The 14,353-nt window shown below is 33.7% G+C and overlaps 3 protein-coding genes across 7 annotated transcripts in view; 2 read left to right on the forward strand and 1 right to left on the reverse strand.

Annotated features, from left to right (window-relative positions):
• The window catches only part of LOC106653280, a 58,470-nt gene extending 57,503 nt beyond the window's left edge, over window positions 1-967 (forward strand). Inside the window, exon 15 of the mRNA XM_023457959.1 lies at window positions 2-967. The gene's annotated coding sequence lies outside the window, so the exon portion shown is untranslated. The remainder of the gene's footprint in view (window position 1) is intronic.
• Window positions 968-3,831: 2,864 nt separating this feature from the next.
• LOC106653455 (glucosylceramidase-like) lies at window positions 3,832-9,800 on the reverse strand. Of its 2 annotated transcripts, none has more exons than XM_023457878.1 (8): window positions 9,767-9,800; window positions 6,176-6,279; window positions 5,507-5,825; window positions 5,183-5,445; window positions 4,660-5,091; window positions 4,486-4,565; window positions 4,098-4,375; window positions 3,832-4,026 (listed from the first exon to the last, which is right to left on the reverse strand). In XM_023457878.1, the coding sequence occupies exons 2-8, from the start codon at window positions 6,228-6,230 to the stop codon at window positions 3,909-3,911; spliced, it is 1,545 nt and encodes a 514-aa protein (XP_023313646.1). In that variant the 5' UTR covers window positions 6,231-6,279; window positions 9,767-9,800; the 3' UTR covers window positions 3,832-3,908. The 2 variants fall into 2 exon arrangements, with proteins under 2 accessions (XP_023313646.1, XP_014228389.1); XM_014372903.2 differs by lacking the exon at window positions 9,767-9,800 and adding an exon at window positions 7,154-7,332.
• On the forward strand, window positions 8,814-13,123 carry LOC106653390 (annexin B9-like). Of its 4 annotated transcripts, none has more exons than XM_014372795.2 (9): window positions 8,814-8,963; window positions 10,168-10,211; window positions 10,395-11,171; window positions 11,324-11,500; window positions 11,571-11,775; window positions 11,860-12,012; window positions 12,090-12,263; window positions 12,352-12,533; window positions 12,614-13,123. In XM_014372795.2, exons 2-9 carry the CDS (start codon window positions 10,194-10,196, stop codon window positions 12,662-12,664), a joined length of 1,737 nt encoding a protein of 578 aa, XP_014228281.1. In that variant the 5' UTR covers window positions 8,814-8,963; window positions 10,168-10,193; the 3' UTR covers window positions 12,665-13,123. The 4 variants fall into 4 exon arrangements, with proteins under 4 accessions (XP_014228281.1, XP_014228284.1, XP_014228279.1 ...); XM_014372793.2 differs by lacking the exon at window positions 8,814-8,963 and adding an exon at window positions 9,494-9,739; XM_014372798.2 differs by lacking the exon at window positions 10,395-11,171 and having other exon boundaries at window positions 8,834-8,963.
• Window positions 13,124-14,353: the final 1,230 nt, after the last annotated feature.

Raw genomic sequence — 14,353 nt, forward strand, 5'->3', positions numbered from 1 at the left:
GGTCACGTTAAGAGAGAAAATTGAAAGGCAGAGACAAGACGAACGAAGCCAAGTACGAAGAGTCAACGGTACGTGAACGTCGTTGTCGTCGATGAACGCGATTCTGCGTACGGAACTCGTCTCGGAACACAAGCATATACCGTTCTGAAGCGATTCCACTGAATCCTCATTGGAAAATCGATAACTGGAGCTTTTGGGATTACACGTTACGACGAATTTAAATATCGTCGTCGGGTGTAACGACGCGAGTTCGAGAGTAATCTCGGCAGTATTGAGTTTGTTCCTTTTTCGCTGTGCGCGCATAATTTTTTTACCATGATTTAGGATCGCTCGTGAGCCTGAGAGTGTTATATAGTCTGCGTGCGTGAGTGTGAAAATTGATGACGAAATGCGCGCGGGACGAGACACGTATGACGTCCGCGAGCCCGTCGCGCAGCACACACACACTTTTTATTATCTTTCGAAAGACGCCATTGGTCATTCGACATTTCACTAAACGCGATATGCCGCATCTATACGAGGATGAAACTATTCGAGAGCGATTTATTCGAAGCTGACGTTTTTCCGACTGGGCGTATATAGTCGGTTCTTCGAATGAATCGCGCAGCATGTAGTAGATAATAATTCAAGTACAACAAAAGTATAGTTTCAACAAATTATCGACTCTCCTATTATACCACTACTGCATTTCAACGATTGAAATATTATGCTTAGAGGCAAAACGAATGGTTATGGGGGAAAAATTACGATAAAATATAAATAATTAATAACAACAATAATACGTGAATAATAATTAATATTAATAATAACATAGCTAGTCGAAACTTATGTGATAAACTAATTAAGCGAAGATTGACAATTGAAGAATGCACTGAATACTTGACTCAAGTATGAGCGTTTCGCTGTTTTCCTGTAATACATAAAGGAGCTGTGCTCCAAAATTCTTCAGTCCGCCGAGACACACGCGTCAATGCGATGATTATTAATTATCATTAAACGCAAGTATTCTCGATATTAAATTTTACCTAAAGAATTATATATCGATTTAAAATTATGAAACAGATGATATCTTGTTCAACGACTGTTAATGAATACGAGTGAGCAGGATCGACTTCTTATATTTGGGAAGAGGCACGAGTGCGCCTTGTTAAAATATTGTACATATTAATTATTAAATGTGCGTGTATTCGGTGTGAGACTTGGATTTTACGAGTTGTATTGGCTGAGAGGAGTGATTTAATCTGCGCATCCCGTGTCGTTTTTCAAACGAGCCCTTCTTTTTATTGCATTTATTTCTTGCATTTCACTGCCCTGCTTCATCTCAGAAGGCGCGAATATTCGAATATACTCGTGAAATCTGTGTACATTATTGCGATTGCTCGTAAACTACTAAATTTAAGTAAACAATGTCGCCATGTAAGCTTAATTTTGTTGTTAAGAAGGAATCAAAAAACTACGTACTTGGAGATATTTAATGCATCGCGTTCATGAATATAAGTAATAATAATTATTTACGTGCAGCCAGATAAACAAACTTTGAAGGTTGAACTTTTTTTAGGAATCATTACTAATCCAAGATTAGTTTACATTCAGTGCTGTAAATTGTAATGATGGTAGAAAATTTTAAAATGTCTGATCGCATACTGCCAATATTTCATTGCAACGAGTACATACATGATGTACTTACACTCCATCTAAAAAGCGTAAAAAGAATTGATCAATCAAAATCCAATAATTATTAAATTAATTTATTTTTATTAGTGGATTGTTCTTTTATAATATGACAATGTCTCTTATTTATAAAAGAACTCGTCGTCGTCCATAGATTTAATAATATAATGTACAAAATGAGATCAACTGTCGAAACTGAGAAAAATTTGATAAATTTATGATGCATCAAATCGTTAATTCAATTTGAATGATCATATCAGTTAATAAGTTTTTGATACATAAATAGGCACAAAATTATTCGATTCAAAATAAATTAATTGTGCACAACTGTCCTATCTTGTTCAATAAAATATTTCAACTAAGTTAAGCGTTTATTTATCGGGACCAAAAACCGTTCAAGACTTGCATTATGTGTGCCAAACTTTCTAAGCCTCGTTTCTCAAACGATAATGATTAGTTAATATCTAAAGTTTTTTCTACTTTTAAATGTTCCACATCAATTTTCCACTTAGATTAATTTCAAATGCATAGATTCGACAGTTGATGATCAATTTTCATACAATTCACGTTGTTTATATGCGATTCTTATCAAATGAAAGGAATATGTGTTCAATTTAACGACAAATGTGTCATTTTAGACTTTTTTTTAAATATGGGTTTTGATACGAATTTTCAAATAGTCCGTTAATGAAAAGTTCGATAATGTGCATAAATAATGTTCGGAGCATATGTATTGTTCACATCGTCGTCTAACTTTTAAAAAACGGAAATTTTCGCAAGAATCGTTGCGCTACTTTTTTAAATTTTCAATTACTATATATTAAGTACATCGTTTCTTAAAACGTTATAGTTCACGATAACTATAAGACTAATTGCAAAAGGAATTTTTTTGAAAAATTAACAGAAGACTATTTGTTGCTTGATAACCTCAACGTAAACTGATGAAAAATTTTGTTGTCGTAAAGCTGCCGAAAATGATTCTAAGGAATTTGATATCAAAACAACATTGATCATAAAAAATATTAGAATTGCTTTTAATAAAAATATTAATGAAAACTTGATAAAAGCATTAAAAGCTTCTAACGGAATACTAAAAGAACTATGATTAAAAATAGTCTTTTCAAAATAAATTGCAATAGGATTTTAAGGAACAACTTTCGTGTTCATTTCAATAATATCTAAGTAATATTAGCAATCAAAGATTTGTTTGCATATTATTGGACATCAATCAACAATTCAAAAAATGATTTTTTTACTAAAGTATCCTATGAATACTCACAAGCTACTGCCAATTAAAGTAAATTGTTACGCATTTTTTTTACATTATATGCAGGAATTTGGATAGAATGTAAACTGTACGGGGCAAAATATTTAAAGAACAAAAGGTAAAGGATTTTATCATGCAATTAAATTATTTTTAATTCCAATTTTTAGGGACTTGTGGTACCTTTAGCTGGCTTCTCTCAATTTTTGGTTCTGCTGAAAAAAATTATGTGAAAAATCAGTACTCATGTGTGTGAATATTCTTATGAATAAGTGTGAAACTGTTATAGAAAACGTCAAGATCGTCAGAAGATCACTGACAATAAAACGTATGCACTCGAGTGCAGTTATAAAAATAGTTGTTATAAACATATGTAAAATATTGAATGTTCTATGAGATTTATTTTACTAAGAACGAAAGGGTAGCAAGTTCTTGAAGCAGTTAAAACTAGTAGAAAACCTTAATCATTCACAAATGGTTACTATTATCATTTCAACAACGCACACTTATTAAATTAACATGAAAATTAGTGTTATGATTCCTAGTTGTAGAAGTTTGAATGTTAATTTTTTTACGCTCGTAAAAATTACGAAATTCAGTATCACGATCTAAGGTTATCTTATAATTTGTAATAAGTAAAAATTGTTGGATGCTATACTGCCATTTCACAAGTACGGAAAATATGTTTGAACAAACATGAACATTATGAGGGCTTGATATTGTGTAACTTGAAAGAAGTCGCCATACACGCTCACGCAAGTATAATAGTTACTATATATGACACAAACGACGGTTATATCAATAAGCTGTCATATATTGCAGATAAATAACGATTCAACTAATAAACATTCAAGGTTTTTAATAAATTATTTTGAAGATTGTTTGTTTTGTTTTATTTTCCAAAAACTATTCATACGCAGTTTTTTGAAAAAATTATTATAAAAAATGTTTATATGATTGTACTATTTACAAGTTACAAAAGTTTAGAAGATCCACTATAAAGAATAGTGTGGAACGAAGACGCTGGTAGCTCAATGTCGATTGCACCGACACGATCGTCCACCACCGATATCTGTTGTTTTTTCTCGCTTCTGCAAAATTTCATTATACAATTAGATTTTGTTTTAATATTATCCATAATATGATTGATGTAGGATATTACTTGTTGAACAAAATGACGATCGTTTGATCGGATTTTGAAGTAAATGCTATCGACTGTACATGTGCATTTTGGCTAATACTTTCGATCCTCACGGATCCTCGAGGTACGAATTTACTGAAATGGGTCAATACATAGAACATTGGCTGCTTATAAAACGAATCGATACTTCCATCAACAATTATTGGAGCATCGACAAAATTTTCTATCCAATTCGGTCCACCCTGTTCATTAAGAGCTAAATTCCAATCAACCCAACCCGTGACCCAGTGGTTCAAATTCTGTAACGTAAAAGATTATTGAAATAGTAAAATTACATCCTAGTCATTTATTCATATCAATGCATATCAAATGATAAACAGGAGCTTATCAAAGTATCTATTTTGTATACCTGCAACATTTTACCCATCAGTCTTTCAGCTCTCGCCCATGAACCTAATATAACTTTTGGATGCTCCCAAGGTTTGTCACCTACATTAAGAGTTAAAAATTTTTAATTTAAATACCTACAAATGAGAATAAATAACAAAAGAAATGGAAAGATAAACAAAAGCTTAAACTTTACCTACGCAAGCCTCTGTCATTAAGATAAACTTGTCTGGAATAAATTTATGAGTCAAGTCGAGGAAAGACGCAGGTACAAAGTCGTCGGTGTACCAGTGTACTCCAACTCCGCTTATGTAACTTAAAGCCTGCTTATCAAAAGTTTTGACAGCTAGCATGAACCAAGGCAAGTACAATCGTTGATCGTCCACCATCAAAATGATTGTATTGTTGCTGCTTGATTTTTGTAATGTTGGCCCAAAATTTTCAACCACCCACTTCGACACGGTACTCGGTGCCCAAAACATGGAACTTATTTTAACTGGTAGCAAGGTTGTAAAGGGTTCATTTCCGGTAGAAATCGCCCACATATCGAGACCATGCTCCTTGTAAGCTTCCAAAAATTTAATCAGATAATTAGAAAAGGCTTGATAATAATCCTTTTGAAGATAACCTGAAAACAGTAGATTACGCGTTTTATTTTAAAATCATCGGAATGAAAAACTTTGGATGATTTTTCAAAATAAATTATTTTTAATCATTACTGTAGCCGTAGTATTTGGGCTCATTTTTCATCCATATTGGAGCGGTCCAAGCTGCCGATAAGAAACGAAGTTCGGGATTCAATTCAAGAGCTTTTTTCATCACCGGTATTTTATACTCAAGGTCATCATTTGCTAAATTGAAATGCTCTAGTCGCTCATCACCAGGAGTATCGTCGTACGTGTAACCCCTGGTTGAGAAATCCGAACCCCCTATCGGAACTCTGCCCAGATTGTATTTGGCACCTTTGGGACCAAAGTACGAGCTGAAACGAAAAGAATCAACGCCTTCTCTAGACTAATCAAATATTTAAAAATTATTGTTACCTTAGTAAATTATCTTGAGCTTCTACACTGAGATTTTTTATGTTTATTCCAGCAGCATCCGTAAAAGCACCTCCAAAACCTTCTACACTTTGATATCGCTTATTTGCATTTATTCTAATTTTGTGAGACGAACGAGTGGTAGAAGAAATTTTTCCATTTTCGCGGTGCAACCTTAAGCCAGCTTTGCTTGATGCGTACCATATGAATTCATTTTCAGTCGGGAGCACCGGATCATCGTACTCATCACAGTAAGTGGAGTTGCATCTGCACACGATGCTACCCTCTCCAAAATTTACGGGGTCACATGGCTTATCAGATGCTATTGTATTAAAAAATTGGCTTTCAGTTACATAAAATAAATTTCATTTTAATAAGATCCAGTAATCTCGTTTCAAGCATTTACATCAAAATACAATATTTTATGGAGAAAAATGTGAAAAATAATAAAAAATATGCACTTGTGATAAATTTTACAAGGAACGATTTAACCACAAAATGAGTTGATTCATCGTCAAATTTTGAGAAATTATAAATTTTTGAACAAAAAAAGAGCTATCGCGAAGTTGACAACTCTGTTCATTTAAAACAAAAAGGATTTCCACGCTTCCACATTCATCTCCCTATAATCAGACCCCCCGAACCTCTTTAATTGAATAAAATTTTAAGTACCTGTAGAATTTATTAGATAATGTAGAAAAAATATAAAAATTAAACTCCGCAACATCTTGAACAATTATTTGAGTATGGCGTTGCCTTTTACATCAATTCAACCCCTGAAATAAAATTAAACGTTATTATTTTAGTTATATTCACATCGATGGAAAATATTTTTATAAATAAATATTATGTAACAGACACAGTTCAAAACGAGTATTTTGTAACTAATACCTCAAATGAGCTGTTTATTTTTTTATCAACGACTTAAATATCAATAAAAACCGTTTTATTTATCTTTTGTTTTTTTTGATTATACAAAATGAGAGATGATAATTGGCTGATCAATTTCATGATCAAATAATATCGTCATGATGGAATTATTATACATGAATAAAAAGAGATTCGTCGACAGTTATAAATATCTGATGAACGAAATAAATGAAGATTGACAAAAGCGAATGCGTTTTGTTAAAATAAATATTAAGAAGTGCGAGTAGTCAGCGTGAGACTTTGACTTACCAGTTTGCGCAAGCAACGAAAAGCTCTAATCTGCGCATCCCATGTCGTTTTTCGAATATACCCGTCGTTTTATTGCATTTAATCTTAGATCGACAGTAATGATAGTCATCACAAATGAGCAAAATTCAGACATTTATTGAACATTTTTGCTGATGAATCAATAGAGGTGTATTCAATTTTTATTTCAAATGATACTAATATTTGCAGCGATCAAACATAGTTTTTTTCAAAGAATTATTGTAAACAAAAGAAAGAAAAATTAATTTAAAAAAAACTCACACTGTTTATTTTTTATCTCGAATCAAAATTATTCTTTCCAGTGTCAAGGTTAAGTTATTAAATTAATTGCTTAAAATGATGAACAATTTCAAGAGTACTCAAATAAGCAGTTTAATCAAGTTTCAAGAGGTTAATTAAATCTTGCAAAGGACGAAAATTCGAAATGGAAATGCGACGAAATTTTGAACTCACCGTATTTTCGTAGGTAAAAGATTCAGATGCTGTAAATGGAGCTGGTGAACACGAACAATACTTGTCACGAGCGTTTATTTCATATATTTTCAAATGTCATGGCATGATCCTAAACACTTGTCACGAGAGCCTAAGCCGATCAACGCGCAAATGAGTTCTCGGTTATTTTTAGCGCTCCTACTCTAACTAATATGAACATTACTTGAATAAAAAGCGCAATATTACATGCTTCGCATAAAACGATTTTAAGCTTTTATGGAATTAGTAACAGCTTTTATTGTTGGTTTTAATGATAAAGATATTTTAAATGGTCGGTCTTTTGTAGTAGAGCTTTTATTTCAAATAGTCGAAAGCTTATTTAAAATCTTTAATTTTTTCCAAAGTCTTATTCTAATAAAGCCTTATTCTAATAGTAAATTTAAAATGCTACCGTAAGATAAAATGGTCAAAAACACGGTAAGCATCGTGATGATAACTGAGTGATGAGTACTGAGACATAATATTTATCTCTAAAGAATGGAGTGATAATTTTGATAATCTTCCGGCTACATACATCGATTTTTTTCGAAATCGATTTTCAAGTTTTCACTATTTGAACTAGATGCTATCTTTTTCAATTCTTTAGTTCATTTTTTGAACTTAGAAAAATAGGCAGAAACAACGAATTTATCAGGTAAAATGGGCGATTAAAAATCATTATAAATTAATATAAGAGCGAGGCTAAAATGTTCTAACAAATTTTTTGAGATTTTTACTGGATATTTTTCTAGACGTTTACGTAGTTTTTTTCGAAAATAATTCAGTGGGAATCCTGGAAAACGTGTTTGAAAATTTTTATGTTAACCTTGGCTTCGGATATTTCCTCAAGAAATTTAGCAAATGGTATTTTGCGCGTTTATCTTTTTCCTCGTGCAATTTAATCAAATTGAATACATTTATAAAAACGAATTGGATAGTGTAATAGTTGAACTCTTAGGTTCATTCTGCTACGTCTCATTTGCCAAGGCACTTACCCATCAACGATCATATCTCAAACTTAATTAATTAGAGTTAATTTTATCTTATGACTCGTCTGCAACATTCAAGCGAGCTGAAAAATATTAAATCGCCAATTTTCGACTCAACATATATACCTAAAAAAATAACAAATGAATCGATCATCGGTCACTTTTAGTTGAGTTAATAATAAATGAAGTCGGGCTGGCATCGCGGCAGTAAACAATAGATGAAGCTCGCGATAGAGTCGCTGCATGCGAGCGTCAGATCAAAAGCGAGATAGATTCGAAATTACATAATGTATATTTTATCGCCGCAGTGCGTTATTATCTCCCTTCTCGTGCGGCTACACATGCACACACAGACGATTATTGCTCGCAACTCTCGTGCAATTATATCGAGTATAAATAGCCGCTCGCAATGTTTATGTTGATGCACAACAGAGCCTCGCGCGAGCGCGAGCTGTCACGGCGGTCGAAGGAAAATAAGCTGACCGTGCCTATGCTATACACCTATATATCTGTGCACGCAATAGTGTACAATATACGTATAGATATTTTTCTGCAGACTCCACATACGTATATAGAGAGAAACTCGTGTGTACACACAAGCAAACTGTATTATTTTCCCCACTCGATCGCCAATATACGTTGTGTGTGTAAAGTGCGGCGGCGATGACGTGGCCCGACGCCGCTTAGTTGCTGCTTTGCAGAGATCGCGCGCGAGCAAAACCCGAGTTCTGCGTTATACAGCTGTATATACCTACGCGCTACGTCGAATTGTTAAACATCTGCGAAATTTCGCTCGTGAGAAGGTAACGATTTTGACATTTTCACACGTCGACTGTAATTTTAAGGATTTTGGGCATAGGGATTGCAAGCTTCACTTTGTGCTTGCATGCGCTCGATAAATTATATCTTTTCAACGATACACCGCTAGTCACGGGCTCGATGGAACATTACCGAACAATAGATTTAAATTTATCAAACAAGATAATTAAGCGAGACCAGTCACCGCGCGTTTGAATTTTGAATTCTTATCGTAGAGTTATGCGGTTTTTCGTCGCAGTGGACTCGAGCTTTATGAATTAGCATCAATTTGAAATCAATGCGATGGCAAAAGTTTACCAATCGTACGAGCATTTACGGCATTCAGACCGTGTATTAAAATCGCGAGTGTCGACATCGTTATGTAGCGTGGTCTTGAGACACCTTTGTAGTAGGTATACAAACACAGTATATAGAAGAATATGCACACACAACACACGCCTGTCGTAGCAGAAGACACTGGCGTGACGTATGACACATGATCCGTTGTTCTCGAAAACGACATTACGGGTAATACCCGCGCCCCGCCGGATACCGCCGCGGACGCAAATGCCACTCTCACATCATGTACGTATTTAGTACGTGAGCGGTGAAACACGCAAGATATCGTTATATATCTATATATCGCGTCTAGTTAATAAACGTAATTGGCAGCGTTGATTCATCATTGCTGTGTAGTTCGCGTTCCGAGGCACTTCGTTCTCTATACACACCCGTGCGGCCCTCGAAATTGAACCTATATCTTTTATACGCTTTACACTTTGTAAGTAATACTTTGTAATTTATATACCTAAGTTGTGCCAAATCCAGGGTTACAGTCGTCGTCGTATCCTTGTGTGCAATATTCTTGTTCTTCGTACGTGAAGTCGTAGTACTTCTTGATCGGTCTTAGTCCATATAGCGTCTATAGATAGTTTGTTTAGCTTGCACCGATCGCGTGTTACTTTTGAAACTATCTTGTTACCTTAGAGTCTTAGACCACTGTGCTGTCGTTCGACTGTCAAACGCTTGTCTTTTTATCCTTGTTATAATAACATCTATCTTATCTACATCATTAAACAATTATTCTGGTCAATAATAAATTTATTTAGCACAATGATCTATATAATTATACATTTGATCTCAATTTTCATTTTTTAAATTATAAATGTTAATTATTTTTAAATCTCTAATTGTATTATTTATTTCCAGATCTTATTTAATCTAAAGCTACCAAAATGAGTTACGGATACCAGGTAAATTTTAATTCATTACTATTTTTACATTGCTTTTTCTTTTTTGAGCACAGTAGATTGAATATCAAACTAAGAGATTTAATAGCGTGAAATGAATTACTTTTTCAATGATATTTTCAAACAAATGTAGTAGTTTTTATTCAAATTGCACTCATTACACTGTGTGATTCTCTCTTGAACAAGGGACCACCATACCCAGGACAAAATAAACCACCAACCTCATTTGGACTTCCTCCAGGAACACCCTCAGGTGGTCCAAGCGCTCCGCCTTATCCATCTAATCAACCACCAACTTCCTTTGGCATGCCCCAGCCAATCTCTACTCCACCATATCCACAAGCAACACAACAACAACCAACTTCCTTTGGCATGCCACAGCCAAACTCTACTTATCCTAATCCTACTCACCCACCTGAGCATTTTTATAATCCTAATTCTACATCTGTTCCAAATTATCCACCATCGCAACCAAATCAATCATATCCAGGATCACAGCCTCACCAGGCATATCCAGGATCACAACCTCACTCGACCTATCCAGGATCTCAACCTCATCAACCTTATCCAAGTTCACAACCAGCTTACCCATCTCCACTAATGCAACAATTCCAATCAGGCCCACCTCAACCTCCTTATTCAGCGCCAGGTATGCCTCAATATCCACCAACTAATTCAACTTCGCAAAACCCTCAACCTTATCCAGGTACTTCCTATCCAACAAACCCAGCACAAGGTAATCAGCATAATTATTCTAATGTGCCCAATCCTAGTCCTAGAAGTGGTTTATATCCTAGTCTAAATAACCTTGAGCATGAATTACCAAACCCTGGCATGTTACCTATGCATGGTAGTAAAACATCTCCCTACCCGGGCGGAGGGTATTCTGGGGGCCAAGGTAATGGAAATTTTAATTATGGAGGACCTGTACCTGCCCCTCGAATCACTAAAGCTCGAAATAAGGTAAAAGATAATAAGGGACCACATTAAAGTAAAAATATTCCAATAACCACATGATAATTTCTATAATGTTCAAATAATGTTTCTGTTGTGCTTATTGGATAAATTTAAATTAGATACTATATTTTACTCATGGAATTCTTATTGCATTACAGCTATCTCCAACTGTACAGGAGTTCCCTAACTTTGATCCTAGGAGTGATGCCGAAGTCTTACGCAAAGCTATGAAAGGATTCGGAACAGATGAAAAATCTATCATCCAAGTTCTTGCTAATCGAACTAATTTACAGCGGCAACAAATTGCGGAGCAATTTAAAACTCTATATGGAAAAGTATGTGTTTCAAATGAAGCTTGTTTCAATTTTAATTATTAATTTATAAATTTATTATTGTTGTCCATAGGATTTAATCAAAGACCTGAAATCAGAAACATCTGGAAATTTTGAAAAATTATTGGTTGCTATGATGACACCTTTGCCTCAGTATTTTGCGAAAGAATTACATGAAGCTATGTCAGGCATTGGTACAGAAGAGAACGTCTTAATTGAAATTCTTTGCACAATGTCAAACCACGAAATCCGTATCATCAAGCAAGCTTATGAATCTAGTTAGTTGATTAATTATTTATAATTTTTACTTTTTTTTCGTATTCATTCTTAACATTATTTTAATTAAATTTATTTCATTCTAGTGTTTGGAAAATCTTTAGAAGATGATTTGAGTGCTGATACTTCTGGAAACTTTGAAAGGTTGATGATTTCTCTATGTTGTGCTAACAGAGATGAAACATTTGAGGTTGATGCAGCAGCAGCCACCGAAGATGCAAGACAACTCCTGCAAGCTGGTAAGACATTAATTTAATAACATTTTCAGACTTAAAAATGTCTAAAAATATAACTTAATAATATTTTTTTACTTCAGGTGAACTTCGTTTTGGAACTGATGAATCAGTATTCAATGCAGTACTCGCTCAGAGGAATATTGCTCAACTACGGGCGATTTTTGAACAGTATCAATACATGACAGGTCATGATATTGAACAAGCTATTGAAAATGAATTTTCAGGGGACATTAAAAAAGGATTATTAGCTATTGGTAAATATATTTTTAGTTATCTTGTTCATTATATTGATCTATTATTATTTTCAAATTGTATATCTACATCTTGTTTATAATATTTCAGTTAAGTGTGTTAAGAATCGAGCTGGATTCTTTGCTGAACAATTGTACAAGAGTATGAAGGGTATGGGTACCCAGGACAGACGTTTAATCCGTTTGGTTGTTACACGTTCTGAAATAGATATGGGAGAAATTAAAGAAGCTTTCCTTCAACAATACGGACAGTCTTTAGAAAGCTTTATTTCTGTAAGTCTCTACATAATATTAACTTAAACATTTATTGAAAAACTGATGAGTTGTTAACTGTCTGATAATTTAATTTCTAGGATGATTGTAGCGGTCATTATAAGAAGTGCCTTCTTGCCTTAATAGCATAAACTACAAAAAATCCAATTTTACACACAAGTGCATTTAACAATCTCTAGGCTGCAATTTTTTGACTCACTTGAATAATAATTGCTCACAGTGGATTTAAATAGCTATAAAAGTTTGTAATCTCTAAATAAATTTAACATCTTACAAGCCTATATACAAAAATTGTCTAATCACAGCTATGTGTTGTGCATTAAAATGCCTTAAAAAAACAAGTATTATAAAGACGTTTAATTTTGAATTGAAGAGTGGATGTTTTTGAGAGCTGTGCCAATACGAATTTTAACGATAATTTTTTATTGATACAATAGAATATTGTTTTAAATGAATGTTTACAAATGATATATAAAATGTTAAAGTTTACTGTACTGCTACATAACAATGTATATTTTGACAATGTACAATAAATTGCACAGGTTCTGTAAGAGCTATTTGAACAAATTAAAAAAAATAATGAATCGAAATTTATTGTATCTTTATTAATATTAACATTTTAATAAAATTTATTGTTCAAGAAACTAAGTGTTGAAACTTTATACAACTATTTGAAATTAATACCTTGTAAGTCAGTTTTATTCTGCTTTATCGACGCCTGTTTTTCTCATTTTCACGTTGCTGTTATCTTTGATCGGTAAGTTCACACAAATCAGAATTGCAACTTACGAATAATACGCAAGATGTCGCCTATCATTCGTTTTAAAAATTTACTTGGTACAATATTAAGGATTGAATCTTCAAAAAGGAAAGAATAGTCGTAGATACCAAGTAATTATTCAAAATCTAATGAGCTAATCATTTTATAATGAGTAGATGTATCTATTATGAACAGATGTGAGTAAATAACAATAGAAATGAACTCTGATGTGTTTGATTAACGAAACTGGACTGATTAACAATCAAATTAAATCATTCGTATAAACTTCGGTAGCACTGTAAAATTTCCTCTTTTCTTGATTTGCCATCGATACTCGTTTATTTGAACCTTTCTCGAATTAAATGAGCGAAAGTTTTAGAGTACACACAAGGAGTGAAAGTGAGCTTGCATAAATGAAGGTGAGGAAGAACAGTGATGACGAGGTAATAGAGAATTAGGATCGAGATGGTTGAGAATCTAGACTCTCTCAATTAAGACTAAACATCTTAACTGGCAATTAATTTAGCGAAATTAATTTAATCAGCTGCAATATGAGTAGATATAAGATTCATTTTGTAAATTGCAGCGGCGCATTTCTATAATTATCACCCTTGTGTATAGTGCGCTTGTAAGCTTAGGTGCCTTGCCCTTTCAGTTTCGAATCTATTCGTTTCTGCGCTCTACTGCCGACAATAAAGTTAGGATTAGGGATAGATCTTCGATGCTTTTTTAATTTTAAAAAGTTAAAGTAAATTAAATTTTTAAAAAGTTCTTTCAACGATTATGTTTTCCGGGTACGATTGGTTGAATACCAAAATTAGCTAGTTTAAAGCTTATTTAAAATTTTTTGATATAATTTTGCAAAGGAAAAAAAACTGCAGAGAAGAGAGAGTAAGAAAAAGAAGATGAGAAAAAAGAGAGAAAAGAGTATAGGCAGCCCCTCGGATCATCGAAGATATAGTGTATATTAAAAGATGTTTCAGCGCTAGGTACAAGTTGGCTGGCTGCGAGGGGGGATGATGCTATAGAAGGCAGCGGAGCAGGCTCACGCAGGTCGGTC

This window comes from Trichogramma pretiosum, unplaced genomic scaffold (assembly GCF_000599845.2).
Source record: "Trichogramma pretiosum strain Unisexual culture from Peru unplaced genomic scaffold, Tpre_2.0 scaffold93, whole genome shotgun sequence".
NCBI classification, from domain to species: domain Eukaryota; kingdom Metazoa; phylum Arthropoda; class Insecta; order Hymenoptera; family Trichogrammatidae; genus Trichogramma; species Trichogramma pretiosum.